The sequence below is a fragment of the Acinonyx jubatus genome, chromosome X (assembly GCF_027475565.1).
Source record: "Acinonyx jubatus isolate Ajub_Pintada_27869175 chromosome X, VMU_Ajub_asm_v1.0, whole genome shotgun sequence".
Classification (NCBI taxonomy): domain Eukaryota; kingdom Metazoa; phylum Chordata; class Mammalia; order Carnivora; family Felidae; genus Acinonyx; species Acinonyx jubatus.
In genome coordinates, this window is record NC_069389.1 from 40,672,434 (window position 1) to 40,697,722 (window position 25,289).

Consider the following 25,289-nt stretch of genomic DNA (forward strand, 5'->3'; position numbering starts at 1 on the left):
CCAGTTCTTGAAATTGGGCCTCTGCTATCCTTCAAACACCATTTCCCCTCTGGTTTGAACTGGAACCCAGACCCTCTGCAACATATGTCTGTTTGGGAAGTCTAATCAAAAGGACATTGATGGTAGAAAAGTTAACCATGGTCCAATAGTTGAGACATGGATCAGAGAGGCATTGATAGTGGAAAATTAACATATGACTAGTCTCTTTGTCTATCAAAAAAGGGCACATATGATAAAAGAGCATCTTGGATTCATGGTCAGAATACAGGGACACAGATGATGAAATCATTAATAGAACACATGAATTTAGATCAGAAGAATGCAACATAGGTATTGGTAAAGAAAGGCCCAGGTTTGAGATCAGCCCAGGAGGCATTGATGGTGGAGGTTAGCGGAATCTAGGATTTGAGTTGTTGGCCAAAAGTCATGACAATAATAAGTTATGGAAATTTCTTTAGAAGTGTGTGTCTTACAGCAATGTTCTCACATTTGCTACTCTGTCTTCCAGTCAATTCACAAATTCTGAGAGGCTGACACTCTAACTCTCCAGATTGTTGCACTGAGGCCCAGAGAGAAGATCTGAATGTCCTTAGGACACACAGCAATCCACGCCCAAGCTAACTAGGCTTAGCACACAACACAAATCTGTTGTGTTTGAAATGCCTTCAGCAGGGAAAAGAGCCTTCCACCTCTTGTCAGAGAAGGCTTGCAGGACGGTTACATGTAGAAATAGGTTTTATTTTTTTTAAGTTCACTTATTCATTTTTTGAGAGAGAGTGCGTGCGTGGGAAAGGGGCAGAGAGAGAGGGAGAGAGAATCCCAAGCAGGCGCCATGCTGTCAGCACAGAGCCCGGTGCTGGGCTCGAACTCACAAACCACAAGATCTTGAGCTGAGCGGAAATCAGGAGTTGGTCGCTTAACCAACTGAGCCACCCAGGTGCCCCAGGAGTAGGTTTCGAAGAATGTTTAAGATAAGGGTTCAGAGGTGAAGAACCCCTAGAATCCTCTCTTCTCTCCCAAGAGTAAGTAGTAACTCCTAAATTCCCATATAAGAGAGGCTAAGCGGCTGCAACCTGGTTGACAGGAGGAGTTGGGGGTGTGTCTTGGAGATGTAGTTTCAGCGAAAGTAAGCTTATAACGTTTTCTAAATATTTTTCTATTAACGATTTGCTTAAAAATATTAGTTGTCCTCTCTAAAGAAGACATCCGGATGGCCAACAGGCACATGAAAAGATGCTCAGCGTCGCTCCTCATCAGGGAATTACAAATCAAAACCACACTCAGATATCACCTCACGCCTGTCAGAGTGTCCAAAATGAACAAATCAGGAGACTGTAGATGCTGGAGAGGATGTGGAGAAACGAGAACCCTCTTGCACTGTTGGTGGGAATGCAAACTGGTGCAGCCACTCTGGAAAACAGTGTGGAGGTTCCTCAAAAAATTAAAAATAGACCTACCCTATGACCCAGCAGTAGCACTGCTAGGAATTTACCCAAGGGATACAGGAGTACTCATGCATAGGGGCACTTGTACCCCAATGTTTATAGCAGCACTCTCAACAATAGCCAAATTGTGGAAAGAGCCTAAATGTCTACCAACTGACAAATGGATAAAGACATTGTGGTTTATATACACAATGGAGTACTACGTGGCAATGAGAAAGAATGACATATGGCCCTTTGTAGCAACGTGGATGGAACTGGAGAGTGTGATGCTAAGTGAAATAAGCCATACAGAGAAAGACAGATACCATATGGTTTCACTCTTATGTGGATCCTGAGAAACTTAACAGAAACCCATGGGGGAGGGGAAGGAAAAAAAAAGAGGTTAGAGTGGGAGAGAGCCAAAGCATAAGAGACTCTTAAAAACTGAGAACAAACTGAGGGTTGATGGAGGGTGGGAGGGTGGGGAGGGTAGGTGATGGGCATTGAGGGGGGCATCTTTTGGGATGAGCACTGGGTGTTGTATGGAAACCAATTTGACAATAAATTTCATATATTGAAAAAAATATTAGTTGTCCATATCCAAGGCTATTGTTATTATTATTTATTTCTAGCTACTGTCATTTTAGTGGGGTAATGGAGGTAATGGAGATTGAGGGGGATTCAATTCCCCTCGATACCAATTCCAGCACATCAAAACAATGTACCACCATGCCTCTCCCCACTCTTCTCCAGTGGTATCGCCCAGGAGGGGGATCAACAATAACCTGAGTTTCCCCCCTCTTTCCAGTGGTATCTCCAAGGAGAGGACTATACCACCCCGACTCCTTCCCTTTCTTGCCCAGAGGTATCTGTCAGGAGGGGGACTGTACCATTTTAATTTCTCCTTTCCTCTGAGTGACATCTTCCAGGGGGGAACTAATCTTGACTTTTACCCCTCTCCTCAGTGGTATCTCCCTTGAAGATGAGGGCACATCTCCCCTGCCCCCCGGCACCTCTGCTTCTGTCACGTTTGCACAGACCTATAGAACCCAGTTCCAAAGACCAGCTCTTCTGGAATGCTTGCCTTCAGAAGGTTTCTACCCCTGAACAACGCCCCCCCCCGCCCCCGCCTTCGGTGGAACAGCCCACTGTACGGAATGGGCGCTAAGATGGCGGCCCCCATGGAGGAAAGCCTGGGCACAGCCATATTCCTCGCCCAACAACGCCACTCGTGGACAAAGTCTCTGCCGATCCCTAACTGCACCTTGCTCGGAGTGAGTAGACCACAGCATCACAGCCCTTACGATCGTGTGCGAGAACAACCACGCAGAAGGGGCACGGTCAGGGGTGAGGACAGGAAACGGAAGTGGCCCTCAGAGGACGTTTAAGTCCTGTTGGCGCGCGACGCTAAAGCGAGTGCACGAGGTTTTGTGGCGTGACAGTCATCAGTGATTTTTGAGGTGATGGCTTTGTTGGCTTTTGGGAATGATGAATTGTCAGTTTGTGAGGTCCATTGGTGGGGAGTTAAGGAATCTGGTGAATAGGAATCTGTGCAGGTCAGGGATAGGGGATTCTGGGGTGGTCAGGTTTTTAGATAGCTTGCTGCTTCTTGTTGTCAAGTCTTAATAGAGTGTGTGTTTAGGTTTTTCCTTATCAGTCTCCCCAGAGATTTGCTAATCTTATAAACTTCACAAAGAACCAACTTTTGGCCTTGTTCATCCTCTCTGATGTACCTTTGTTTTCTATTAATTTCTACTCTTATCTGTACCATTTTCTCTGTAACTTTTTAAGTCGAGACGTTACTTCATGAATGTTCACCCTTTCTTCATTGTTAAAAACCATGTAGAACGTGAATTGCTCTTGAAGAATCTCTTTAGCTGCATTCCACACATTTTGTACACACCATCTTACTATTATTGAGTTTTGTGTTTCTTTTTTGTTTATTCTTTACATTACTTTAATATAATGCTTTGGGCAGGGTTGACATTTTTATTACATTTTCTTATCCAAGGATATGGTATATCTGTGTGACTATTTTATATTTGTCAATTTTTGTTTAAATCATACTCGTCCAACTCCTTAAGTATATTTTGTGTATTTCTTGCTATCATTATTAATGGATTTTTGTTTTCCCGTTTTCATTTGTTTGATTATTGTTGCCATTACAGAGGAAAAATTATCTGCTCTTATAATTTTATCTGGTATCCAGCCCCTTATCAAACTGCTCTGAATGCTAGTAGTGTCAGGTTTTCTTTGTGTAAAATCATATCACTGGCAAGGAAAGCCACATTTCTATTAACTTGCAACATTTATTCTCCTTGTTTCATCTCTCGTAGAGCCAGCAAAACAATTTTGAGTCGTGTCAGACATCCCTATCTTGTTCGTAATTTTAACGGCAATAGCATCATCATTTTACTTTTTAGCATAATATTTCAGGGCTATGCTTGGTAGATGATTTTTTGTGATATTTAAAGTGATTTACTTCTTCCCTAGTTTTAGTTGGAGTTTTATTAGTAATATCTGCAGAATGGTGTCAAATGCTTTTCTGGTGTAATTTAATAGCAGCATCCCCCCCCCATGTATTGATTAATAAATAACATTAATGTTGAATCATCTTCTGGAAAGAAGAGGTTAAGAGCTTCCTGTAGAAGAATTTAAGAGGGATTTTTCACCCTATAAATGGCAAAATAATTAAAGAGGGCAGAAGAGAGACCTTTCATTCAGGTTTCCAGGTTTCCTGCCTCCGCGGTCACCCACTAGGTCCCCACGGACAAGTCCTTCCTCTGTCCACCTCATAGGGCTTTAGCACCATTTGTTGCCCCAATTCTGCCCTCCCCACAAACCCCGATCTACCCTGAACCTGGAATTGAGGAGTAGGCTGGCTAGGTAAGGTGTGAAGCTCCCTAGGGAGCCACCCCAGAATCAAGGACTCTGAGGTCATCAGTGTGACTTCAGATATCATGATTGTTTTCATAATCCACCCTAACACTCAGAGTGGGCGGTGCTGAATTTTGTGGTGTGAATGTAGAATGACACTGATGACATGGATACTGTCCTTTTAGGATTTCTTGGTGTCCCCGTGGAGCTGTTGAGTTTCCTCCTTACTGGAGGCTGTGGGATCTTCCATTCATTCTGACCGCAGCCCACATACAGACTCCCCTCCAGCTTTGGAAGGTGGGCTGAGACCCAGGGTGAACATGCCAGCTACTGGGAAATCACCCCAGAGGTTCCCTGCCCTGGTTCCAGGACAGCCTGGCAGATCCTTTGAGGTAAGGAGGAGGAGCCTACTTAACACATTTTTTCTTTTATTTTTTTAAGGTAAATTTTAATTTTGAGATCATTGTAGATTCAAATGCAATGTACCATTTACACACTTTTCTCCAATGGGAACATCATGCAAAACCTTGGTACAGTATCACAACCAGGCTATTGACATATGGAACATTTCCATCACCACAAGGACCCCCTCATCTTGCCTTTTACATTTTTTTTAATGTTTATTTATCTTTTGAGAGAGAGAGAGAGAGAGACAGAGCGCAAGTGGGCGAGGGGCAGAGAGAGAGGGAGACACAGAATCCAAGGCAGGCTCCAGGCTCCGAGCTGTCAGCACAGAGCCCGACGCGGGGCTCAAAGTCACGGACCGCGAGATCATGACCTGAGCGGAAGTCGGGCGCTTAACCCACTGAGCTGCCCAGGCGCCCCTCATCTTGCCTTTTAGTAGCCACTTCCTTCCTCCCCCTACTCCCTCCTTGACTCCTGGCTGTCACTAATCTGTGCTCTCATTCTGTAATTTTGTCATATCAAGCATGACATAGGAATGGAATCATACACTATGTAACCTTTTGGGACTGGATTTTACTCAGCGTAATTCTCCAGAGATTCATGCAGATTGTTGCATTTACGAATAGCTTGTTCTTTTTTCTTGCTGAGCAGTATTCCATGGTATAAATGTACTGCAGTTTGTTTAACCAACCTCTAGTTGAAGGGAATCTGGGTTGTTTCCAGTTTTTGGCTATTATGAATAAAGATCCTGTGATCGTTTGTGTGAGGATTTTGTAGGAGATGAATGACAATTGCTGGATTGTATGCTAAGTGCATTTCAAACAATTAATGGACTTAATTTCTGTAGTACAGTTTTAGATTTGCAGATTAATTCAGAAAAGAGTACATGCAGGTCCATTACCGCTCTGTATTCCCCTACACTTTCCCCATTATTCTTTTAAATGTTTATTTATTTTTGAGAGAGAGAGAGAGAGAGCGAGCGAGCGCGAAGGGGAGATGCAGAGAGAGAGAGAGAGAGAGAGAGAGAGAGAGAGAATGAGAATCCCAAGCAGGCTCCGTGCTGTCAGCATAGAATCCAACGCGGGACTCAATCTCACGAACCATGAGATCATGACCTGAACCAACATCAAGATGGTGACCTGAGCCGAAATCAAGAGTCGGACCCATGTCTGACACTTAACCAACTGAGCCACCCAGGCACCCCTATAACTCATTTGTTTTTACCACTGAATAATATTCCATTGTATGAATGTGCCACAGTTTGCCTGTCCATTCACCTATTGAAGGACATCTTAGCCGTTCCCAGTTCTTGGCAATTATGAGTAAAGCTGCTATCAACATTTATATTCAGGTTTTTATTTTATTTTAGTTCTAATTTTTTTAGAGAGAGAGAGAGAGAGAGAGAGAGAGAGAGAGCATGTGTGTGCATGAGACAGGGAGAGGTAGAGGAGCCCAGTGCTGGAGTCTATCCCAAGACACTGGCATCGTGACCTGAGCCGAAATCAAGAGGCAGACGCTCAACCCACTGACCCAGCCGCCCCTATGTGCAGGTTTTTGTGTCGACGTAAGTTTCCAATTCACTTGGGTAAATAACTAGGAGTGCAACGATAGGTCGTATGGTAAGACTGGCTTTGTGAGAAACTGCCAAGCTGTCTTCCCAAGTTCTTCACCATTTTGCATTCTCACCAGCAATGGAAGAGAGCATTCCTGTTGCCCCACATCCTCGTCAGCATTTGGTGTTGTTGGGTTTTTGGATTTTAACCATTCTAGTAGGTGTGTGATGGTATTTCCTTGTTTTGATTTGCAATTCCCTAATGGAAAATGATGGTGAACATAGTTTGTACGTGCTCATATGCCATCTGTATATCTTCTTCAGTCAAGTGTCTACTCAGATCTTGTCCATTTTTTTAATTGGATTGGTTGTTTCCTTAGTGTTGAGTTTTAAGAGTTGTTTGTATATTTAAAAAATTTTTTTTTAACGTTTTATTTATTTTTGAGACAGAGAGAGACAGAGCATGAACAGGGGAGGGTGAGAGAGGGAGGGAGACACAGAATCTGAAACAGGCTCCAGGCTCTGAGCTGTCCGCACAGAGCCTGACACGGGGCTCGAACTCACGGACCGCGAGATCATGACCTGAGCCGAAGTCGGACGCTTAACCGACTGAGCCACCCAGGCGCCCCAAGTTGTTTGTATATTTTAAATACAAGTCCCTTATCAGACATGTGTTCTGCAAATACTTTTCTCTCATTCTTAAGCTTGTCTCTTTATTTTCTTAATGGTGTCCCTTTAAAAAAAAAAGGTTATTTATTTACTTTGAGAGACAGAGAGAGCGAGCTGGGGAGGGGCAGAGAGAGACAGAGAGAGAGAGAATCCCAAGCAGGCTCCTACGCTTGTCAGCTTGGAATCCGACGTGGGGCTTGATCTCGCGAACCGTGAGATCATGACCTGAGCTGAAATCAAGAGTTGGATGCTTAACCAACTGAGCCTCCCAGGCAGGCACCCCACAGTGTCTTTCATAGAGCAGAATTTTAAAATCTTAATAAAGTCCAACTTGTCAATTTTCCTTTTATGAATCATGCTTTTGGTGTTGTATTTTAGAACATCTCCAGACCCAAGTCACTTAGTTTTTCCCTTGTTATCTTGTAGAAGTTTTATAGTTTTACATTTTGCGCATATATGTCTAATATCCATTTATTTTTTTCTTTTATTTATTTATTTATTTATTTATTTATTTTTTATAAATTTTTTTTAATGTTTTATTTATTTTTGAGAGACAGAGAGAGACAGCATGAGCAAGGGAGGGGCAGAGAAAGAGGGAGACACAGAACCTGAAGCAGGCTCCAGGCTCCAAGCTGTCAGCACAGAGCCTGACGTGGGGCTCGAACTCACGAACTGCGATATCATGTCCTGAGCCAAAGCCCGACGCTCAACCGACTGAGCCACCCAAGCGCTCTCTTTTCTTTTTTTTTTAAAGTTTATTTATTTATGAGAGGGCCAGCATGAGTGGGGGAGGGGCAGAGAGTGAGAGGGGAAGACACAGAATCCGAAGCAGCCTCCAGGCTCTGAGCTGTCAGCACAGAGCTCAACGTGGGGCTTGAACCCATGCAAGATCATGACCTGAGCTGAAGTCGACGCTTAACCGACTGAAACACCCAGGCGCCCCGTTCTTTATCCATTTATTTATTGATCGACACTTAGGTTGTTTCCATAGTTTGACTATTATAAATAATAATGAAATAAGCATAGGGATATATATATATATATATATATATATATATATATATATATATATCCTCAGTTTGTTCTCTATAGGTAAGTGTCTCTTATGGTTGGTTAAGCATCTGACTTCTGCTCAGGTCATGATCTCGCATTCGTGAGTTGGAGCCAGCATCGGGCTCTCTGCTGTTAGCCCGGAGCCTGCTTCGGATCCTCTGTCCCCCCTCTCTGTGCTCCTCCTCCGCTTGTGCTCTGTCTCTCTCAAAATAATGAACATTAAAAAAAGAATCTCTTATGGTTTGCTTTCCTGTCTTTTTTTCCCCTTCCCCTATGTTCATCTGTTTTGTTTTTTAAATTCCACAGATCAGTGAAGTCATGTGGTATTTGTCTTTCTGTGACTGACTTCTTTCGTTTCACATGTCATTACAAATGGCAAGATTCATTCTTTTTGAGGCTAATACTCCATTGTATATTTATACCACATCTTCTTTATCCATTCATCAGTCAGTGGACTCTTGGACTGTTTCCATAGTTTGGTTCCTGTTGATAATGCTGCTATAAACATCAGGGTGCATGTGCCCCTTCGAATCAGTATTTTTGTATCCTAAGATCCATTTAGAGTTAATTTTTGTGAAAAGTATAAGGACTATGTCTGGAGTTCTTTTTTTTGCATATGGATGTCCAGTTTCCACCCTATTTGTTTTCTCCATTGAATTGCCTTTGCTCCTTTGTCAAAGATCAGTGGATTATATTTGTGAATCTATTTCCTTTCTTTTTGTTACACTGATATATTTATCTCTTCTTTCACCAGTACCATGCTCTTTTTTTTATTGAGGTATAATTGACTTACAGCATTATATTAATGTACAACATAATCATTTGATATTTGTATGTTTTGCACAACGGCCACCACAATAAAGCCAGTTAACATCCATCACCGTACAGAGTTATAGAATTTTTTTTCTTGTGATGAGAACTTTGAAGATGTACTCTCATAGCAACTTTTAAATATTCAGTACAGTATAATTAACTCTGGTCGTCATGCTGTACGTTACATCTCCGTGAGTTATTTATTTGACCTTTGACTTCACCCATTTTGCCCACCTCCTACTCCCACATCTGGCAACTGCCAATCTGTTCTCTGTACTGTGAGCTTGTTTTTCTTTTAGATCCCACATGTAAGTGAGATCATACAGTGTTTATATCTTTCCCTGTCTTGACTTATTTCACTTAGCATAATGCCTTCACGGTCCATCCACATTCTTGCAAATGGCAAGATTTCCCCTTTCTTTTATGACTGAATAATACTCCATTGTGTGTGTGTGCCCGCGCGCACACACACACACACACACACACACACACACACACACACCCCATATTTTCTTTATCCGTTCATCTGTTGATGGACAGGCACCTCGGTTGTTTCCATATCTTGGCTATTGTAAATAATGCTTTACTGCACATGGGGGTGCAGATATTTCTTTGTTAGTGTTTTTTTTCCTTTGGATAAATATTCAGAAGTGGAATTGCTGGATGATATGATGGTTCTATATTTAATTTTTTGAGGAACCTCCATACTGTTTTCCATAGTGGCTGCACCGGTTTATGTTCCTACCAGTGGTGGGCAAGGATTCCCTTTTCTTCACATCCTCATCGACGTTTGTTATTTTTTGCCATTTTGACACTGCCTAGCAATTCTAACAGGTGTGGGGTGATATCTTACTGTGGTTTCGATTTGTATTTCTCCTATGATTAGTGGTTCTTTTTAAAAGTAGGCTCCATGCCCAATGTGGGGTTTGAACTCACAGCCCTGAGATGAAGAGTCACATGCTCTACCAAATGAGCCAGGCAGGTGCCCCTAGATTACTGACGTTGAGCATCTTTTCATGTACTTGTTGAGTATCTGCATGTCTTCTTTGGAAACTGTCTACTCAGATCCTCTGCCCATTTTTTTATAAACATTTTTTTAATGTTATTTATTTTTGAGAGAGAGAGAGAGCGCGCGTGCGCGGCGCGAGCCGAAGCAGGCTCCAAGCTCTGAGCCATCAGCACAGAGCCTGAGGCGGGGCTCGAACTCACCAATCGGGCTTGAACTCATGAACCTCGAAATCATGACCTGAGCTGAAGTCGGACGCTTAACTGACTGAGCCACCCAGGCGCCCCTCCTCTGTTCATTTTTAAATCGGATTTTTTTTTATTTTGCCTTTGAGTTGTGTGAGTTATTCATATATTTTGGATATGAACCCCTTATCAGATATACGCTTTACAAATATTTTCTGCCGTTCGGTAGTTTGCCTTTTCATTTAGTTGATGGTTTCCTTTGCTGTGCAGAAGCTTTTTACTTTGGTGTGGTACCGGTAGTTTATTTTTACTTTTGTTGCCTTTGTTTTTGGTGTCAAATCCAAAAAATCTTTACCGTGGAGCTTAGTGCCTATGTTTTCTTGGAGTTTTATGGTTTCAGGCTTTAGGTTCAAGTCTTTAATTCATTTTGAGTTAATTTTTGTGCATGGTGAAACTTTGAAAAAAAGTTTCATTTTTTTTGCATGTGGCTGTCCCAGTTTTTCCAACACCATTTATTGAAAAAACTGTCCTTTTTCTTCACTGACTATTCTTGGGTCCTCTGTCGTAAATTAATTGGCCATAAGTGTGTGGGTTTATTTCTGAGCTCTCTATTCTGTTCCATTGATCTGTGTGTCTGTTTTTATGCCAATGCCACACTGTTTTGATTCCTATAGCTTTGTATTATAGTTTGAAATCAGAGAGCATGAGGCCCGCGGTGTTCTTTTTTCTCAAGATGGCCAGTCTGTTGTAGTTATTACAAGTTTTGTACATAGTTTGTTAGATTTATACGTATTTCTTTTTTTTGAGTGATTATAAATGGTTTTATATTTTTTTTTATTTTGGAGTCCACATTTTCATTGCTAACATAGAAATACAGTTGATTTTTGTATTATATTTTGTTTCCTGTGACTTTGATGAATTCAATTATTAGTCCTAGGAGTTTTATTTTTTGTAGATTTTTTTGTGATTTAAAAAAAAGTTTTGAGAAAAAGAGTATGTGTGTGCATGGGGGAGGGGCATAGGGAGAGAGAGAGAGAGAGAGAGAGAGAGAGGGAATCTTAAGCACACTCCATGCCCCATGGAACCTGATGTGAGGGCTCTACCTCACGACTGTGAGATCATGACCTGAGCCAGAATAAAGAGTTGGACGCTTAACGGACTGAGCCACCCAGGAGCCCCAAAGTTTTGTGATTTTTCTACATAGACAATCATATCATCTGTAAATAGGGACTTTTTCTTTCTTCTTTTTTATTCTGTACGCCTTTCATTTCCATTTTTTGCCTTATTGTTCAGGTTAGAACTTCTAGCACTAGGTTGAATAAGAATTGTGAGAATGGACGTTCTTGCCTTGCTGGTTAATCTTGTCTTTCACCATTAAGTGTAATGTTAGCTGCGGTTTTGTTTTAGATGCTCTTTATCAGGTTTAAGAAGTTCCTGTCTCTTCCTGTTTCTATTCATATTTTTTTTTTGTAGGAATGAATATTGAATTTTGTCAAATGCTGTTTTTTACATGCGTTGATATGATCATGTGATTTAAAAAATCCTCTTAATGTGGTGGATTACATGGATTGATTTTTGAATATTGAACCTGCCTTGCATTCCTAGAATAAACCCCAGTTGGATATGGTGTATAATTCTTTTTTTTTTTTTTGAGAGAGAGAGGGCACAAGTGAGCGAGGGGCAGAGAGAGAGAGAGAGAGAGAGAGAGAGAGAGAGAGAAAGGGGCAGAGAGAGACAGAGAGAGATACGGAGAGAGAGAGAGAGAGAAGCGAGGCTCACCCGAAGCAGGGCTTGAACTCACCTGATGTGGGACTTGTGGGACTCGCCCTCACCCAGTGTGGGACTCGAACTTACGAACCATGAGATCATGACCTGAGCCAAAGTCAGATTCTTAATGACTGAACCACCCAGGCGCCCTATAATTCTTTTAATATATTGCTGAGTTATATTTGCCAATATTTTGTCAAGAATTTTTGCCTACATATTCATGAGTGATATTGGGGTGTGGTTTTCTTTTTTATACTGTGTTCGTCTGACTTTGTAATCAGGGAATGTGTTAGCTTCATGTGGCTGCCGCAACAAATTGCCACACACTTGGTGGCTTAAAATGACAGAAATTTGTTCTCTCGCAGTTCCGGAGGCCTTAAGTCCAAAATAAGTATCACTGGGCCCAAATCAAGGTTTTGGCAGGGTTGTACTCCCTCCAGAACCTTCCTTGCCTCTTCTAGCTTCTAGGGGCTGCCCCTGTTCCTTGGCCTTCCTCATTCCATTCTTATGGCCACCAGCATCTTCGAATCTGTCTCTGTTCTGGCTTCACATCACTGCCCTCTGTGTGTGTGGCAAATATTCTTCTACGTTCCTCTTGTTAGGGTACATGTGACTGCGTTTAGGACCCACCTGGATAATTCAGGATACGCCTCTCATCTTGAGATCCTTAATCACACCTGCAAAGACCCTTTTACTCTTGCCATTTTTTAGAGCTGATATCCACAGGCTGTCAGGATTAGGATGTGGATATATTTGGGGGCCGCCTTTTAAGCTTATCACAGGTAAATAACTAGCTTTGTAGAATGAGTTAGGAAGACTTACTTCCTCTTCTTTTTCCTGTAAGAGGTTTTGCAATTGGTGTTAATTCTTTAAAAGAATTTGACAGAATTCTCCAGGAAAACTGTGTGGGCCAGTGATTGATTTCTTTCTTTCTTTCTTTCTTTCTTTCTTTCTTTCTTTCTCTTTTCTTTTCCTTCCTTCCTTCCTTCCTTCCTTCCTTCCTTTCCTTTCCTTTCCTTTCCTTTCCTTTCCTTTCTTCCTTCTTTCCTTCCTTCCTCTCTCTCTCTCCCTCCCTCCCTCCCTTTCTTTCTTTTTTCCTTCTTTTCTCTTCTTTTAAATTATGGATTAAATTTCCTTAGTAGTACTAGGGCTATTCAAATTATTTCATTTCAGGCAATTCGTGATAGTTTGTGGGGTTTTTTTCCTAGCAAGTAGTTCATTTTATGTAAGTTATCAAATGTGTATATGAAGAATTATTTATAATTTTATTATCCTTTTGATGTCTGCAAGGTCTGTAGTGATAGTCTTTGTTTCATTCCTGATTTTGGTAACTTGTGTCTTCTCTGTTTTTCAGTCTTGCCAAAAATTTGTCAATTTTATTGATCTTTTCAAAGATTTATTTCACTGATTTTTATCTATTATTTTTCTGTTTTCAACTTCACTAATTTTTGCTCTTTTCTTTAAAAAAAATTTTTTTTAATGTTTATTTTTGAGAGACAGAGAGAGAGAAAGAGACGGAGCATGAATGGGGGAGGGGCAGAGAGGGAGACACAGAATCTGAAGCAGGCTCCAGGCTCTGAACTATCATCACAGAGCCCGATGAGGGGCGCGAAATCGCAAACCATGAGACCATGATCTGAATCAAAGTCAGATGCTTAACGTACTGAGCCTTCCAGGTGCCCCTATTTTTTTCTCTTTTCTATTTCTTTCCTTCTGCTTGCTCTGGGTTTATTTTAGTCCTATTGTTTTTCTTTTTTAAAAATTAAAGTATTGATATATAACATTGTGTAAGTTTAAAGTATACATGTGTTTGATACATTTATATATTGCAATATGATTACTACTGTAAGTTTGCTAACATCTCAATCACATCACATAATTATCATTTCTTTTTTGTGGTGGGAACAATTTAAGTCTAGTTTCTTAACAACTTTGAAGTTTATAATATTGTTTCCTATAATCACTTGCTGTTCCAAGTTTGTACCCTTAAACAGCATAACCTCAATATGGTTTCTTTTTCTAGGTTTTTGAAATGGACCTTGGGTTTTTATTTTTGTTTGTTTTGTTATTAAAAAATGTTTAATGTTTATTTGTTTATTTATTTATTTATTTATTTATTTTTTGAGAGAGAGGGAGAGAGAAATGTCAAGCCCCGACTCACAAACTGTGAGATCATGACCTGAGCTGAAAACAGGAGTCAGACGTTTAACCGACTGAGCCACCCAGGTGCCCCGGGACCTTAGATTTTTGGTTTGAGACTTTCCTCTTTCAAATGTATGCATTTAGTGCTATACTTCCCTCTCAGCATTGCTTTAGATGTGTTCCACGAATTGTGAATGTATGTTCATTTTCATTTTGTTTATTGTATTTTTAAAATTTCCTTTGAGACTTTCTCCTTGTACCATAGATTATTAGAAATGTGTCATTTGGCTTCCAAGTGTTTGGAGATTGTTTTGTTGTCTTTCTTTTTTTAAATGTTTGTTTATTCTTGTGAGAGAGAGAGAGAGAGAGAGAGAGAGGGAGAGAGGGAGAGGAGGGGCAGAGAGAGAAGGACAGAGGATCCAAAGTGGGCTCTGCCGTGACAGCAGAAAGCCTGATACGGGGCTCGAACTCAGGAGCCAAGCTGTGAGATTACGACCTGAGCTGAACCAACTCAACCAACTGAGCCACCCAGGTGCCCCTCTCTTGTTAGCTTTCTGCTCTCTTGTGAGCTTTCCGTTATTGATTTCTAGTTTCATTCCAGTGTGGTCAGGGAAAATTGCTCATTTTCTTTTCTTTTTTAAAAATTTCTATTAGAGAGAGAGAGCATGCAAGCGGGGTAGCGGGGTAGAGGGGTAGAGGGAGAAAGACTCTTTTTTTAATGTTTATTTATTTTTGAGAGAGAGAGAGAGAGGGGCAGAGGATCTGAGGCAGGCTCCGCGCTGACAGCAGAGAGCCCAATGTGGGGCTTGAACTCACAAACCACGCGATCATGACCCGAACTGAAGTCGGATGCTTAAGAGACTGAGCCACCCAGGCGCCCCAGAGAGAGAAAGAATCTTAAGCAGGCTCCACGCTCAGCGCAGAGCCCAATGCGGGGCTCTGTCCCACGACCCTGGGATCACGACCTGAGCTGAGGACGCTCAACCAGCTGAGAGCCACCAGGCGCCCCCAAATTGCCCATTTTCTGTTTTTTTCCGGTTTCATTAGCTTTTGCTTTTGTTTTCTACATTTAGGATTGATTTGTCTCTTTGGATGAATTGGCGTTTTCTTTTGATGAATGTTTGCATGATATATCTCTTTTCATACTTTTACTTTCAACCTGCCTATATTGCTATATTTGAAGTGACCTTCTTTCAGATACCATATACTTGGGTCCTGTGTGTAATTTTTTTTTTTCCAATTTCTGTCTTTTAATTGGTGCAGTTAGACCATTGGCATTCAATGTGAGTAATGATAAGTTAGGTCTTATTTTATTTTTTCTTCTGTGTTTGTTCTGTTTCATTTTCTGTTTTATTTTTCCCCGGTCAGTCATGGGAACATTTTTTAGAATTCCATTTTGATTTACTTAGAGTGTTTTTGAGTGTATCTCTTTGTATAGCTTTTTATTTATTTTTTATTTTTATTTTTTTGTTAAATAAAGTCTACCCCCCATGTGGGTCTCCACCTCATGACCCTGAGATCAAGAGTCACACACTCTGATGACTGAGCCAGCCAGGTGCCCCTGTATAGCTTATTATTATTACTGTTATTATTAATGTTTATTTTTGAGAGAGAGAGAAAGAGAAAGAGAGAGCAAGTGAAGGAGGGACAGAGAGAGAGGGAGACACAGAATCCAAAGTAGGCTCCAGGCTCCGTGATGTCAGTACAGAGCCCAACATGGGGCTTGAACCCACAAACCGTGAGATCATGACCTGAGCCGAAGTCAAGACCTGAGCCACCCAGGTGTCCCTGTTTATCCATATTTTTGTTTCCTGCATCTGTTCTTTCTTTGTGGTGTTCCAAGATTCCTTCTGTTATCTTTCATTTTCTGTTTAGGGGACTTCCTTTAGCCATTCTTTTTAAGGTAGATCTGCTCGGGACAAATTGTGTTAGGATTTTTTTTTTTTTTCCGCCTGAGAATGTCTTTATTTCTCCTTCATTCCTGAAGGATATTTTCATTGTTGATAGTTCTTTTCTTTCAGCTGAAAAATGATGTGCTACGTCCTATGGCCTCTATGGTTTCTGATGTGAAATCTGCCGTCATTCAAATTGTTTCTGTAGGTAAGGTGTCATTTCTCTCTCATGGCTTTCAATATGTATTTTTTTAAATCTCTGGTTTTCAAAAGTTTAACGATAATATATCTTAGTGTGGATTTCTTTGGTTTTATCCTGTTTGGGATTTGTTCTGGTTCTTCAGTCTGTAAATGTATTTGTTTTGCCAAATTGGGACGTTTTTATCGTTATTTCTTCATGTACTTTTAAGGCCTCACCTCTTTCTCTTCTCCTTCCTGATTTCTGATGGCAAGATGTTGGTTCTTTTGTTATAGAGCTTTGGGGCACATCCCCCCCTCCCCCCGCCAGTCTATTTAGTCTGTGCTATTTAGACTGGGTAATTTCTGTTCTGTGTTTCACTTCATTCATTCTTTCCTCTGTTTCCTCTGTTCTGCTGTTGAGGCCATCCATTGAGTTTTTTATTTTAGTTATTGTATTTTTCAGGTCTAACATCTCCATTTGCGTCTTCCTGGTATCTTCTCGTGTTTTCCTGAGACGCGCTCATTGAAGTGTTTTTGTGATGGCTGATTCAAAGTCTTCATCGGACAGTTTTCTCTGTTACCTCAGTCTTGATAGCAGTTGATTTTTTTTCATTCGGTTTGAGATTTTTCTGGTTCTTTTTAGTTTTTAAATGTTTATTTTACAGGGGGGGTGGGCAGAGAGAGAGGGAGACACAGAATCCGAAGCAGGCTCCAGGTTCCGAGCTGCCGGCCCAGAGCCCGACACGGGGCTCAAACTCACAAGCTTGTGAGATCATGACCTGAGCCGAAGTCGGATGTTTAACCGACTGAGCCCCCCGGGCGCCCCTTTTCTGATTCTTGATGTGAGTGATTATCCATCGAAACCGTTAGACATTTTTGATATGACGTTACAAGATTCTGGTTCTTATTTAAACTGGTTTTAGCTGGCTTCCTCTAACTTCAGTGCAGCTGGGGAAGAAAGGATGACATGTCACCCCTACCAGGCAGCAGAGTAAGCCCAGGTTTCCCAGTTGGCTTCCCCTGAACCCGAGGTAGAGAGCTTCTCGTTACTTCTGGGCAGGCGTCAGGTTCCAGCTTTCCATTGTGTCTTTCCAGACACCTCTCCTGACTCTCCGCTAGACCTCTGATACCACTACTCGGTAGGACGGGGGAAGGATGCCTCATTACTGCTGATTTGCGATGGACGTCCAGGCTCCCCCTGGTTTCTTCACTGACGGCACTGAGTGAGGAGGCTCCTTGCTGCCCAGAAGGGATGAGCCTCAGCTCCCTGCTTTATCTTTTGTGATACCACTCAGTGTTGTAGAGGGTATAGCACTTTGTCAAAGCCACAAAGAAGTGGAACTATATGCTCCCCACTTGGCTTTTGCTGATGGGATGGAGCCGGGACCCATAGGTTTTTGTGCTTTTCTCCCACGATGCTTGGCTGGAATAAGTTGGTTATTATTTCAAAGTTTTCTGGGGGCGCCTGGGTGGCTCCGTCGCTTAAGCATCCAACTCTTGATTTCACCTCAGGTCGTGATCTCACGGTTCGCGAGATCGAGCCCCATGTCAGGCTCCGTGCTCACATGGAACCTGCTTGGCATTCTGTCTCCCCCTCCCCTCCCCTCCCCCCTGCTCATGCTCTCTCTCTCTCTCTCTCTTTCTCTCTCAAAATAGATAAATAATTATTAAAACAATTTTTTTAAGTGTATTTATTTTTGAGAGAGACAGAGCATGAGTGGGGAGGGGCAGAGAGAGAGGGGGACACAGAATCCGCAGCGGGCTCCAGGCTCCGGGTTGTCCGCACAGAGCCCGACACGGGGCTCGAACTCACGAACCGTGAGATCAGGACCCGAGCCGAAGTCAGACGCTTAACCGACTGGGCTACCCAGGCGCCCCAATAAATAAATATTTTTAAAAAATGCTTTCTTGCTAGGTTGTCCTTTTCCTGGTCCTTTGACCAGATAAAGCAGACTTTCTTAGTCCATTGGAATTTTTGGGTTGCCTGTGTCTCCAGCACCTACTGTGGGATATATGTGGTATAAAGAAAACTCAGGGGAATCACTGCTATGTTGTTCCTGGAGTTTTAAGTCCCCCACTGATCTGCCTCATCTCCAAGTGGCACAGTCTTCTTCATTTTATTTTCTTTTTAAAATTAAATATATTTTATTATGACCCAGACAGGGAGTACCACAGGTAGGAAGGAATTATTATTATTTTTGACTACTGAAATATATCTTATTTATTTCTTAAACTTTTTAATTTGAGTATAGGTGACACCCGGTGTTACATTAGTTTCAGGTGTACCCCATAGTGGTTTAGCGGGTTTATACATTAAGCTGTGCCCACCGCCAGCCTAGCCTCCTTTTTTTGCCATACGGAGCTATCGCGATAGCGTTCATTGACTATATTCCTTATGCCGTGCCTTTTTTAATGTGGGTATAGTTGACACACAGAGTTACACTAATTAGTTTTACGTGTTCAGCATAGCGGTTTGACACGTTTATACATTATTCTCTGCCCACCACAAGTGTAGATACCATTATGCTGTGCCTGTCACTCCCGTGACTTCATCGTTTCATAACCCGAAGCCTGTGTCTCCCACTCGCCTTCACCCATTTTGCCCATTCTCCCACCCCCTCCCTTTGGCAACCACCAGTTTGTTTGCTGTATTCATAGGTGTGATTCTGCTTTTTGTTCGTTTATTCATTTGGGGTTTTGTTTGGATTCCACATATGAATGCAATCCTCTGACGTTTGTCATTCTCGGTCTTATTTCACTTAACCCAATACCGTCTAGGTCCACCCATGTCACAAATGGTTCGATATCATCCTTTTCTATGACTGTGTAACACGCCATTGTGTATGCACCACATCTTCCTCATCCATTCATCTGTTAGTGATCACTTGGGTTGCTTCCATATCTTGGTTAGTGTAAATAAGGCTGTAGTACACATGGGGGTGCGTGTATCTTTTCAAATTAGTGTTTTCATTTGCCTTTTCTTCATTTTCACTTCATTCCTGTAGTAGAATTACTGGGTCATATCATATTTCGATTTGAAATCTCTTTTTCAGTAGGCTCCACACCCAACACGGGTCTTGAACTCATGACCCTGAGCTCAAGAGTCACATGTTCTACCAACTGAGCCGGCCCGGTGTCCCTCAGATTTTTTGAGGTACCTCCATACTGTTTTCCACAGTGGCTGTACCAGTTTACATTCCCACCAATGGTGTGTGAGGGTTGAGAGCTTTTCCTCTAAGATCAGGAAGAAGACAAGAAAAGGAAATAAGAGGCATCCATATTGGTAAAGAAGAAGTTAAACTGTCATTTGCAGATGACATGATGCTGTACATAGAAAATTCTCTTCTTTGTTTTATATATAGTGTCCAGGGTTCTTAGATGTACTTAGCAGGAGGACTAGGGAAGAGTACATTTACGTGTATTTTCCTGGAAGCAGAACTCGGCGTACTTTTTCTTAAGAGAATGAAAAGTACAGGGGCGCCTGGGTGGCTCAGTCGGTTGAGTGTCTGACTTCAGCTCAGGTCATGATCTCATGGTCTGTGAGTTCGAGCCCCGCGTCGGGCTCTGTGCTAACAGCTCAGAGCCTGGTCCTGTTTCAGATTCTGTGTCTCCCTCTCTCTCTGCCCCTCCCCTGCTCATGCTCTGTCTCTCTCTGTCTCAAAAATGAATAAAACATAAAAAAAAATACTTTAAAAAAAGAAAAGTACAGAATTCATTTTCAATTCAGAATAAAATTACAGAACTTTACTTCTTTTGCTTATTTATTAAAATTTTTTTTAAGTTTATTTATTTATTTTGAGAGAGAGCATGAGCTCAAGCTGGGGAGGGGGAGAGAAAGAATCCCACGCAGGCTCCACATTGCCAGCATGGAGCCTGATGTGGGGCTCGAACCCACGAACCGTGAGATCATGACCTGAGCCGAAACCAAGAGTTGGACGCTTAACCGACTGAGCCGCTCAGGTGCCCCTATTTATTTATTTTAAATGCTTATTTATTTTTGAGAGAGAGAGCGCGAGTGGGGGAGAGGCAAGGAGAAGAGGGGGACAGAGGATCCCCAGTGGGCTCTCCGCTGACAGCACTGAGCGTGATGTGGGGCTTGAACCCACGAACTACGAGATCATGACCTGAGCCAAAGTTGGACGCTCAACCGACTGAGCCACCGAGGCGCTCCCCCAAAAAAGTTTTCGAGTAACATACTTCTAAGCAAAGCATGCCATCTGAGAGGAGAATAGTGATATTGGGTGTATGAAATGCTACATAAGGAAGCTGATGGAGGTTACTGGTGTCACGCCTTTCGACTCTTTAGGCTTCTGACAGCTGGTTACCTTATGCAGGGAGTTTGCAACCAGTTAGCTGTTTATCTTTTGACTCTTCCGAGTTAGAGTGGGTTTTTCTTCCCCCCAGGGGAATGTGTAGATTGTAGATGATAGGTTATAGAATTATAGGTTATAGAATAATTTACTTTTAAATTAAAACTTCATCAACATACACCATTATGTTAGTTTCAGGTATACAACGTATTGATTCAGCAGTTCTACACATTACTGTCTGTCACCATACATTATTGCAGTATTAACTATATTCCCTATGCCGTACTTTGTATCTGTGTGATGTATTTATTTTGTAATTGGAGGTTTCTAACTCTTAATCCCCTTTATCTGTTTTGCTCATTTCCCCATCCACCAATACTCTGGCAACTACCAGTTTGTTCTCTGTATTTACAAGTCTGTTTGTTTTGTTTTCTAGGTTCCATATAGAAGTGGAATCATACGGTACTTGTCTTTCTCTGTCCGACTTATTTCGCTTAGCATAATACCTTCCAGACCCATCCATGTGATTGCAGATGGCAAGGTCTCATTCTTTTCTATGGCTGAGCAGTATTCTAGTATGTATGTAGATATACGTATAGATCTACCTCATTTTCTTTATCCATTCATCTATGGGTGAGCACTTGGGCTGCTTCTATATCTTGGCTTGTGTAAATAATGCTGCAATAAACATAGGGGCGCGTATATCTTTTCAAAATAGTGTTTTCATTTTCTTTGTGTAGATACGCAGTAGTGGAATTACTGGATCGTATGGTAATTCTATTTTTAATTTTTTGAGTAATTAAATTACTGTCTTCCAAAGCGGTAGTAAATTTTTGGAGCACCACCATACTGTTTTCCACAGTGATTGGACCAATTTACATTCCCACTAATGGTGCACCAGGATTTCTTTTTCTCCACACCCTTGCCAATACTTGTTATTTCTTTTCTTTTGGGTACTAGCCATTCTGACTGCTGTAAAGTGATATCTCATTGTGGTTTTGATTTGCACTTCCCTGACGATGAGGGATGTCGAGCATCTTTTCATGTGTTTGTTGGCCCTCTGTCTGTCTTCTTTGGAAAAATATCTATTTGGATCCTCTGCCCATTTTTAATTTTTTGAATAATTTTTTAATGTTTATTTATTTTATAGAGGGAGACAGAATGTGAGTGGGGGAGGGGCAGAGAGAGAGGGAGACACAGAATCCGAAGCAGGCTCCAGGCTCGGAGCTGTCAGCACAGAGCCTGACACGGGGCTCGAACTCGCGAACTGCAAGATCACGACCTGAGCCAAGGTCGGATGCTTAACTGACTGAGCCACCCAGGTGTCCCATTCTGTCCATGTTTTAATCGGGGATTTTTTTGGTATTGAGTCGTTTAAGTCCTTTATGTATTTTGGATATGACATCTCATTTACAAATATCTTCTCCCATTCAATAGGTTGCCTTTGCATTTTGTTGATGATTTTCTGTTCCATTGCTTCATGTGTTTTAACTCACACCCAGTAAACAGGATTAAAGAAATATTTTAAAATAGAGATTAGCTGGGGGCACGTGGGTGGCTCGGTAGGTTCAGCATCTAACTTTGGCTCAGGTCATGATCTCATGGTTTGTGGGTTCGAGCTCTGCATCAGGCTCCATACTGACAGTGTGGAACCTGCTTGGGATTCTCTCTCTCTGCCCCTCCCTGACTTGTGCTTTCTCTCTCTCTCAAAATAAATAAATAAACTTAGATTAGTTGGAAAACATAAAGCAGTCCTATTTCCCCAACACAACATTTTTATGTTTTTAAATTCCAGTTAGTTAACATACAGTGTAATATTATTTTTTTAAGTTTATTTATTTATTTTGAGAGAGAGAGAGAGAGAGTGTGTGTGTGTGTGTGTGTGTGTGGTGGGGACAGAGAGAGGGGGAGAGACAGAGAGAATCCAAGCAGGCTGAGATCATGACCTGAGCCAAAACCAAGAGTTGTAGGCGTAACCGACTGAGCCACCCACGTGCCCCCGAGTATACTCTCTAATACCCCCAGTAGAATTTTGGTTGAATTAAATCATGAGACAAACAATGATTAGTGCGTATATTGTTGTAGTCTTACTACATCACCACCTCTGTTGAGTAGAATTTGCATTCCATGTGTTTTCCTCTTCACCATCATCTTGAGTCCTTAATCTGTTGCCCTTCCTTTCTGAGGTCTTAACCCATGCTTTTCTGACACTCTGTCCTGGCTGGTTCTTTTTTAGTTTTTTCCTGGGTTACCAGATGGTGCACGACTTGAGTGTCCTGACAATGCTCTCAAATAAGTCTGTGCAGGAGGAACATTACTAAGTTGGAAATTGCTAACCAATATCCAGATGACAAGTCATGGGTAAAGTACTGCCCCCCATGGTGTCCAAATGTCTCCATTGGACGAGTGTCCCATGAATGTAGCTGGTCTTTCTGCCTGTGCAGCAAACTGCTGTGCTTTTTCTTGATCAGAGTTGGGAGGGAGCTGTTCTATAAAGGAAGAACCATCGGAAGACAGAATTGAGTGACTGCAGTAGTGTTTCTTTCTCTTGCATCAGACTCTTTCTTGATCTTCTGGACCCGTGGCAACACTTCCAGCCTCTGCACTGCCTACAGTGGCTCCATTGTCCTCTCCCTCTGGACCTACACTTCGTTCTGACTGTGCCTTTTAAGTCATTCTTCCTTTTTTCTTGCAGGGTGGCAAACATTTACAGTCAGCTAGCTCCCTCAGCCAGTTTCCTGCCTATAAAATTTTGGAAGTCTGACATCCTTGTCTCAGTTTTTTAAATGTTTACCAGTTTATTAAAGGATATGATAAACGAGCCAACAGCCAGATTAAGAGACACATAAGGCGAGGTATGGGGAAGGGATATAGAGCTTCCATGCCCTCTCTAGGCACACCAGTCTCCCCACCTTTCTACGTGTCCACCAGCCCGGAAGCTCCCAGCCTTCTCTCATTTTGTCCTGTATCCATGCCTTTCAGTTCGAGCTGTCAGTGTTTCTGAACATATAACGTTCACAAAAGCCTTGTGACTCCCTCGTGTGTGTCCTCATTAGACAGAAGGGCCCCCAAAGATCTTTACTGGATAGTCTCATCTCTATTCCTGGATTTGGCTGAGATGGTTCAGTGGCACACCTAATCTCTTCAGGAGGAGATTGTCTGGCCACACCCTTGGCTTTCCACAGCTCTAGTTTCCAACAATGAATTTTCCGAGTTTAGCATTCATTACGAGATGGGTAGGCTGAGAATATACCGGATCATTCACTGTTGGTTCTTTTTTTGCTTAACAGTTCCTTACTCAATATGTTCCTTTTGTCTTACCTTTTACTATGAGCAGCAAGACAAAAACAGGCTACACCTTCAATGGTTCACTGGAAAATCTCTCAGCTAAGTTATCCAGGGTCATTCGTTACAAGTTTTAGTTCCCACAGAACTATAGAACACAATTCTACCAAGTTTTCCTCTACTGTATAACAAGGATAGTCTTTCCTTCCGTTTCCAATAACGTGTTCCTCATTTTCATCTGAAGCCTCACCAGAAGCACCTTTAATGTTTCTGTGTCTGTTACCATTCTGTTCGTGATGCATGTATTCTCTAAGATGATAGAAATTTCCCTTGCCATCTTCTTTTTTAATTTTTTAGTGTTTATTTACCTCTGAGAGAGAGAGAGAGAGAGAGAGAGAGCATGGTGGGTGGGGGCGGCAGAGAGAGAGGAAGACACAGAATCCGAAGCAGGCTCCAGGCTCCGAGCTGTCAGCACAGAGCCTGATGTGGGGCTCGAACTCGTGAAATGCCTGCCAGATCATGACCTGAGCTGAAGTCGGATGCCCAACCGACTGAGCCACCCAGGCGCCCCTCCCTTGCCATCTTTTTCACCTCCTTCTGAGCCCTCTCCAGCAGTGCCTTTCACGTCTGTATTTCTTCCAACAGTCTCTTCAGGGCAGTCTAGGCTTTTTCTCTTGCTTGCCTCCTTCTTCCAGCTCCTTATGGTTATGGGTATTCCTTGGTTTGTGGCTGTATCACTATAATTTCTGCCTCTGTCTTTACACGACCCTCTCCTTTGTGTCTGCCTTCTCTTTGTATATTATAAGGATTACTTGTCAATGGATTAAAGGCCCAACTGGGTATCCTGTATCAGTCATAGTTCTACCAGAGAAAACAGAGCCACTAGGGGATATATATGTACATTAACAGATTTATTGCAATGGGGCACCTGGGGTGCTTCAGTCGGTTAAGCGCCCGACTTCGGCTCAGGTCATGATCTCATTGTTCGTGAATTTGAGCCCCATGTCGGGCTCTGTGCTGACAGCTCGGAGCCTGGAGCCTGCTTCGGATTCTGGGTCTCCCTCTCTCTCTGCCCCTCCCCAACTCGCACTATCTCGCTCTCTCAAAAATAAATAAACATTAAAAAATTTTTAAAAAGAGATTTATTGCAAGAAATTGGATTAAGTGATTGTGTGAGTTGGCTAATCAAGTCCCAAATCCATAGAGTGAGCCAGCAGGAAGGGCAAAGTGGAAGCTGGCAGGAGCCAGACATTGCCATCCACGGGTAGAGTTTCTTCTTCAGGGAGACTCCAGTTTTGCTCATAAGGCCTTTCCACTGATTGGATAAAACCCACTCCAGATTATCAAGGATAATCTTCTGTACTAAAACCAACTCATGGTAGATGTTAAATACATCTACAAACTAACTTCACAGCAACGTCCAGATTAGTGTTTGATTGAGTACCTGGGGATGATAGCTAGCCCACTTGACACATAAAACTGACCATCACAGTCCAGCCCTTGTCAACTTGGCACCCACACACGTCACCCTAAGCCATACCCAGTCCCCAAATAAAGACAATAACAAGATCATCCTTCTGCCTAACATGATGCAACCATCCTGGTATTTATAAATACATTCTTCTATCCATCCCATATTCCCGTTGCCCTCAGCAGGCACCTCGCTGGGTCACGCTTCTTTACTTAGTACAGTGACCTAAACCTTCATTCCTTCAGGGTCCATCTATTA

The 25,289-nt window shown here is 42.2% G+C and overlaps 1 protein-coding gene across 2 annotated transcripts in view; it reads left to right on the forward strand.

Annotated features, from left to right (window-relative positions):
- The first annotated feature begins 2,170 nt into the window (after window positions 1-2,170).
- Window positions 2,171-25,289, forward strand: part of ZNF157 (zinc finger protein 157) — a 38,429-nt gene continuing 15,310 nt past the window's right edge. The window contains exons 1-2 of one of the 2 annotated variants that reach the window (XM_015069636.3): window positions 2,174-2,884; window positions 4,487-4,693. In XM_015069636.3, coding sequence (XP_014925122.2) covers window positions 4,622-4,693 — 72 coding nt within the window. In that variant the 5' untranslated portion in view covers window positions 2,174-2,884; window positions 4,487-4,621. Of the gene's footprint in view, window positions 2,885-4,486; window positions 4,694-25,289 lie in introns of both variants that reach the window. The other variant, XM_053202265.1, reaches the window with a different exon arrangement.